This window comes from Rhagoletis zephyria, unplaced genomic scaffold, assembly GCF_001687245.7.
Source record: "Rhagoletis zephyria isolate East Lansing unplaced genomic scaffold, Rhagoletis_zephyria_1.1 Rzeph_scaffold_22335, whole genome shotgun sequence".
NCBI lineage: Eukaryota > Metazoa > Arthropoda > Insecta > Diptera > Tephritidae > Rhagoletis > Rhagoletis zephyria.
Window position 1 is genome coordinate 1 of NW_016179393.1, and position 7315 is coordinate 7315.

Genomic DNA, 7315 nt, shown 5'->3' on the forward strand with positions numbered 1-7315 from the left:
GAAATCCGATTACTTCTTCGGTATGTAATAAGTGGATAATGTGGTTCCACTGCTCCCATATGTCGGTTTATTGAAGAGTGCTCTCTGAGAGCAGGTGTGAAAGTCGGTTGGCGAATACATTGCGTTGCGGCTGCAGCTTTTCGAGTTTAAGCTTTCTTTGCATTGTTGGACGAACAGTTTTAGCGTATCTTGGCTGCAACATCATAGTTGTCCAAGTTGATATTTGGACCTCGGAGTGTACGTACGTCTAAAACACTGCTAGCATGCCTTCCCTCTATCACAACTTGATCGATTTGATTTCTCGTTTTTGATCTGAAGACAGGCACGTAGCTTGATGGATCTTTTTATGCTTGAACCAAGTACTGCATACTACCATATTCCGGCCCCGGTGAAGTCGATCAGCCTCAGTACGTTATAGCACGTTTCATCGTTGAGGCTGAATTTTTTGACCGTGGTTCGAATGATCCCTTCCTTGCCCACCCTGGCATTGAAGTCGCCAAGCAGGATTTTTATATCGTGACGCGGCAGCGCTCGTCTGTGTTTTACAAGCGCTCATAAAAGAAATCCTTGGATGCTTCGTCCTTCATTTCCGTCGGAGCGTGGGCGCAAATGAGCAAGATGATGAAAAACCTCGCTTTTATGTGGATGGAATCAAAAGACAATGCTCGGCGACGGAGTCTTTCTCCCAGCACAATTCCAACACCGAATTTTCTGTCCTTTACGTCGCAAGGCCCGACGTATATCTTGCCTTGCCCCGCCTATTTCGTGGATGACAGTGGTACCAGTTTTTGTCCTTACAGGACATCAACCAGCCGGGCAGAGGCACCTTCCCCATTAAGGGTCCGGACATTCCAGGTGAATTCCCTTAAATAGTAGCCCTTTAAACTTTTGCCGTAGTCGTCATCAAAAGGGGGGTCTCATCCGAGGCCTCACTGGAAGGGGTTTTTGCATAGCGGATCCCAAGCCCAGCGCTGAACCCATTGCTCCACGCAGACAGACGCTCTATTGCAGCCCCAGTTACTGCTGAACAGAAGCAGGATACTTCAATAAGCCCTTAAACCGAATAAGTCGCAGTGGCCTCAGCGAAGCTCCCTCTTTTTCTCCCGTGAGCTAAGGCTCCATTCGGATTGGTTACCGCATCTCGCACATGGGTTACCCACGGTGCCCAGAGTGCGCGAAAGAGGTCGCAAGGGCCTTTACAACAGTATGCTTCACTATACAATGCGCGAAGTCAATTTGTATGTTCCCAGGAGGTACATACTTTGACTTATCTTTGTTAACGAATTTGTTACCAGTGCAGAGTAGATCTTTTGGATACTCTAAAGAGACAAACATCCTCGAAAATATAGGGATAATTTTGCAATAGACCAAGGAATGGAAAACCACATTAAGTTCCACACATACTATAAAGTATGTATGTAAATGTGTACATATAGTCATGTCAAAAATAATAAGGACACAACAATTTGACAAGTTGTGGATATTTTTCTTTTATTTGTTTAAGGTTTATAATCTTTATTTTTAATACTTACAGCTCATTTATCTAATGAAAACCATATAATTTGCAGAAATTTTCAACAAAATGTTACAACACCAAAAAACTGTTTAGAAAAATCCTAAAATTATAATCCATTAATTCTAACTCAATAAAGTACAAATTTCAAGTGGCTAATGGCGATTGCGTTTCTACAAAAAATTTTTCGGTAGAAACGAAATCGGCATAAGAAATCGCGTTGAGGTTTGACAATTTTTTTGCTGACGGTTTCACGCATTTCTATACAAAGTTTGTGTTTTTTGTATGGAAGAAAATAATAACACCATTCGTGAAAAAATCAAAAATTAACGCGAACTCTTAGCCACTTGAAACTTGCAACTTCTTGAGCTAGAATTTAATGAGTTCTGAATAAAAAGTTTGTGGTTATGTAAATTTTTGTTGTTGTAAAATTTTGCAGAATTTTTCTAAATTTTTCACAAAGTTTAAAATTTGAACTTATATGGTTTTTGTTAGATAATGAGCTGTATTTTTATAAAAAACAAAAGAATAAACAGTAAACAAACAAAAGAAAAATCTGTGTTCGAATGGAAAAGTAGCTTATGTCGAAAGGCTGGCTTTAGTATAAATCGGCATTCGCAGCATACGATTGCGAATTTCTCACTGGCGCTGAGCCGTTGAACAACTTTTGGCAAATAAACGTGCAAGAAATAATTCCGATACTAGCAAGTCAATATTCTCATTAAGTCTCTTCAAAAAAGTCCCTGTCGTTTAAAGAATAAAGGGAATGCCGCATTATACTAAAGTCAGCCTTTCGACATAAGCTACTTTTCCATACGAACACAGAAATAGTCAAAACTGATCAAAATGTACTATATGTAGATAAAACCACCTGTTGGAGTATGTGTACGTATTGCGGGTCTTTGTAAACGAGCAACTGCTGGGTGCTTTATCATGTTACATGCGGAGGTAAATACATTAGTATGTATTTATGTATATACAATTTGTACTTTAACTGAAAGAAATTAATATTTTTTTTATAAATCTCCAGTAAAATATGTTATTATTTTTTCGTAATGTTAAATTAAACATTAAAAAATGTTTGGATGTTTATTTATTTAGTTGTCTTGTAGATCTAACATAGTACATACATGCATACTTACATACATACTCACATACGTACATACTAGTTAGACGACTGTATAGCATGTGCCCCCTACGAGAACTTATTTTTTCAACAAGTAGCGAGTATATACTTATAGAAAGCTGTACCCGAATTAAATCTCTACCCTACAAGACAGCTGAGTATCATATGAGTACTCATATTATCATTACTCCTAATCACAAAAGTGCTTATCAAAGTCCTCATTTTCGTTCAGGCCATGGGAAAAATTTGAGTACTTTCCCCTCAATGTTGTCATCAGAAAGTCCTCAGTACTAATAGTCAAACTACTCATTTATGCCGTACTACAAAAACAAAAGTGTAAATGTGTGAGAATTTTTGCCTAAAGTGCTCAGCAATGTCTTGTAGGGTACTGTCATGGACATACTTGCTACATACATACATACATACACATGCATGAGTAACTATTTATGATGAGGTGAGTATTTTTTTTGCAACAAACTTGTCAAAGTTCAAGTGTTTTTTTTTTTAGTGCAGAAATCAGAATAACGAACGTAGGAAAGCATGCAGAATGTATAGTATGTACGAGTATGTATGTATTAGGACTGGGAGTTGTATCAGGAGTTCTGTGAATATCCAGATAATTCAAATATTCTAATATTCGAATATCAGATTAAGGAAGTTGAATATCCGAATAACAAAAGGAACGGATATTAACCGAATATTCGGATTTTCGAAACTAAAAATACCAATAAAATAACAATTGTTTGTGTATTAATTTTTAAAACAATTTAGCGAATCCATTCCAATACTATTTAGAATATCCGTATATCCTTATAGCCAAATGAACGGATATTAGCCGGATATCCAGATTTCATCCGTATATACGAATCTTCGAACAGATATCCGAATGTTCGGATAGTCCCAGTCCTAGTAGGCACATTTGTATATAGTGTACTGACGCTAGTTGGTTGCCAGCAACAGACAATATCGATTTTATCACCGAATAGTCGTTAAAAAATAAAGCTGTTCGCTAGTAAAATGATGGATGAACTGTTCATGCGCATCGGAAAATGTTTTGATTTTCAGGCGACTCGATAGGCGAATACAGCGAGTGACTAACGTCATTCGCGTAGTAGTTGGTGATAGACCGTCATTCGCGTAGTAGTTGGTGATAGACCGTCAGTTTTGTTTCCGATTGCTTTAGGAAACAACGTTTGAAGTTGGTTAGCTTTTTTGTGCATAAATACTAGAGGTCAGAGTAGCAAAACAGCTTCTTTGTCAGGATGGCAAGTAGCGGATGAAAATTTCATAAACAAATAGACAACGAAGTTTGGTAAAAAGTTAACATCAGTACTAGTCATTACAATAATAGTAAAAGTGCGAACATTGCTATATTAATCCACAAAACAAAAGAGCGTATGTACATACATACATACATACATGATTTGGGATACACACATTTTCATTGGGACACTCTTAAAATCAACAGCCATTTTATTAATTAAAGTAATTCGAAGGAAGTTCAAACGAAAAATCAATACGAAATAAATAAATGCGGAAAAATTGGAGTTGCTCATAGCAAATAGGCTAGCATATAGTACATACATATGCACACATTTATGTGTATCAGAGTATTCAAATATATAAGTGCGTGTGCTTAAAAGTTTGCAAAAACGCAGGTCGAATGGCCACAAAGAAATTTACACATCCTATATAGGTACTTGAAAACAAAAAAAAAAAAAATTAAAAGGAAGCGATGAAAACAAAGGAATTTGTCTTTTCAATTGATACAATATGATATCCTTGAAAGTGCATCAAAAGCATCTGTTGTATTATTGATTTTGAACATATGTATATACATAAGAATACATGTACATACATATATACGACATGTCTATGCATATCCCAAACATATGTATGTATGTATGTATGTATGCACATGTGTGTAAAATATGAAAAACTTAACATATTTTCTCTATGTTGTAGCTCCTCCACTTGAATGCAATCAGCGAAGCGGATAGAATATCGTCATAACGCAGACAATAGTAGTGCTTACATCGACATCCTAGTAGACCTTTTTCCCCCGGATACATACATTTGTATGTATGCATTTATGTATGTTTGTTGACAACAACAACAAGTGGGAAGGACAGTAAAAATAGCAAACATAACAAGCAACAGACATACATACATACATACATCCACACAATTAGCATCAGCAACAGGAAAGTAATTCCAATTGATCCATAATCGTCGTCACGGCAGACGGAATAGACTCAAAATGGAAGACTTATTCTTGCTGATAATCAAAGAGTCCACAGGGACGAAACACAATGCATTGCGGCAAACTGCGCAAATCGCCTACGGTGGGTAATTTGGCGTACACACGCGTTTCAGTTACATATTATTTTTTTAAATATTGTTTTTTTTTGGTTTTTTTATTTTTATTTGTGCTGTTAGTGCGCTTAATGTATGTACATTAGGGTGCTCCTAAAATACACAAAATAAGATCAAAATTTTGGAATTTTCTTCCTTAAGAATTATAAGGAATAGAAAATAAGGAGGCCCGTATTTTTTATTTTAAAATCGGTTAATTGTATTCCGGTGCGCCGCGAAGGCTTTGAAGTTTTGCATGCATACATATATTTTATATTGGGAAAATAAATTTTTTCGTAGAATTGCTATAAAATCGTTAAAAATAAATACGTATGTATTTATTGATCGAACAAAAATATTTCCTTTTAGAAATCTTCAAACAATCGAATTATGATGCAAACTTGACGCTAAAATTTGACTAACTGTTTTTTTAAAAGATGCTTGCTATTAAATAACTAATATTTCTAAATAAGAGATGAGATAATCGGTTATGAAAAAGTACAGCAATTCTGCAAAACAATGTATTTTTCCCCACAGAAAATATAGTAAAACATCAAAGCTCCCCAGTACGGTAAAACATTACCCGATTTTAAAATAAAAAATGAGGGTCTCCTTTTTCATATTTTTAACTTCTAAGGATGGCTGGAAAAAAATTGGAGCACCCTAATAAACATATGTATGTACATGAATATGAGGTAAACACGCCAATTATTAGATTTTATCTTTTGTCTCATAATATTTTTGCTACAAACTAAAAAGATAAATATTTATGTATGTACACCTACGTTAGGGTGGTTCAAAAGTTCATGTGAAAAAGTAAAGTCGGAATTGTAATGGGAATATACATAGCAACTTACTTTATGTGATTCACATTAATGTATGCTTTGAGTTCATATTGTGCTTCCACATCGCCAAGCATAGTTTGTATTAAATTATATACACCTATTTAAACAGATAAGTTATATCGCCAGCATGGCATCCATCGGGATCCAGCCCATGAACTCCGTTCGGTATGTTTCACAGCACTGCAGATGGCGTTAGACACAAAGCGGCCAAAGTTCATCACAATGGGCCTCAATGGATTGCATGTAAGTGAAAATCTAAGCTAAAAATATCGTTAACATACTTATCTTGCAATTTTACTCTTTTACCTTTTGATTGGCAACTATAACTAAGAAAAAACTTTTTGATCAAAATGAAAAAACCAATTAAAGTTTGATAGCAGCTTCGCTCCCTTGATTAAATTTTGCTACTTTTCGTTGGCTTTGATTTTTTTATTTTGTAGTTATTTATTTTTACTCGAGGGGAAATAACAATTTGCACTTGATACATTTTGGCTGCGTTTCTTTATACATTCCGGATAATCCCATTTCACAGCCGGAATAAACAGAATGCGTTTGAAATATACGTCAACATATCATCAGGAACGTTCTAAAGAATAAATAAACAAAAAAGTTTATTCCAAACATTCCGAATGAATAAAGAAATGCAGCCTTTATGAACTACTGTTGTTCCACAAATGGTGGGAGGAACCTACAGTTTTACCCCACCTCCGAACGGCAGACGATTTTTTATGATAAGCGTGTAACGCGTGGACATAATTTGATCGAGGCTCTAAAATGGCTATTTCAAAGATGAGATTTTCAGAATGGTTATTTCTCAGTCGGTTCAGTAATCGCATGTAACTGATAAAACGCGCCAAAATGAAACCGTTGACGTAAACACACGTAAAAAGTTAAGAGTAGAGTGATTTTCGTCCGATGCTGCAACTCATACGTTGCCTATCTGGAATTCCCCATACGAAATCACACAATTTACTCCACTGTCAGTGTCATACATGTGCAGCACGGTGTTACATTCTTTGTGTTAAAAATAATTGACGGCCACAAAATGCACTGTGGCTAATTTTATAAGTTTTTGTGGCAAAAAGTCGTTTTTCGTACTTACAAAAATAAACTGTTTGTCATTGGTATTCGATAAAAAAAACTTCAAACCAAATAACGGTGTCTTTTGCTTTTGTCAAAATGGCAGGTAGTCGAAATCGTTGTCTGTTAGTGAAATGTTGAAATCGATTTTTTTTTATGTTTTTTTAGCTATAATTATATTTAAGTTGATAATTTTCTATCAACGTCGCACCTTCTCCACGCACATCCCTCCAAGGGACGAAAGGGAGAAGGGTAGTCTTTGTAGAAGAGGTCCTATAACCATCTTCACGGACGGATCGTAGCTGGACGGGAGTTGAATGAGATCTTATGGTTAGATTGTCGGATCTCTACAGCGTCTTTCAGGCTGAGGAGGCCGCTATAAAAGAGGCGGCCGAT

At 36.0% G+C, this 7315-nt stretch overlaps 1 protein-coding gene across 1 annotated transcript; it reads left to right on the forward strand.

The window, feature by feature from the left end:
- The first annotated feature begins 3798 nt into the window (after positions 1-3798).
- On the forward strand, positions 3799-6103 carry LOC108381378 (uncharacterized). The gene is made up of 3 exons (XM_017637795.1): positions 3799-3951; positions 4605-4984; positions 5949-6103. Exons 2-3 carry the CDS (start codon positions 4900-4902, stop codon positions 6101-6103), a joined length of 240 nt encoding a protein of 79 aa, XP_017493284.1. The 5' UTR covers positions 3799-3951; positions 4605-4899.
- Positions 6104-7315: the final 1212 nt, after the last annotated feature.

Excerpts from the sequence above, each read along its gene's own strand:
- LOC108381378 (XM_017637795.1), top strand. The coding sequence starts at position 4,900 with ATGGAAGACTTATTCTTGCTGATAATCAAAGAGTCCACAGGGACGAAA. Across the intron at positions 4,985-5,948 it reads AACTGCGCAAATCGCCTACG|ATAAGTTATATCGCCAGCAT; the intron begins GTGGGTAATTTG and ends CTATTTAAACAG.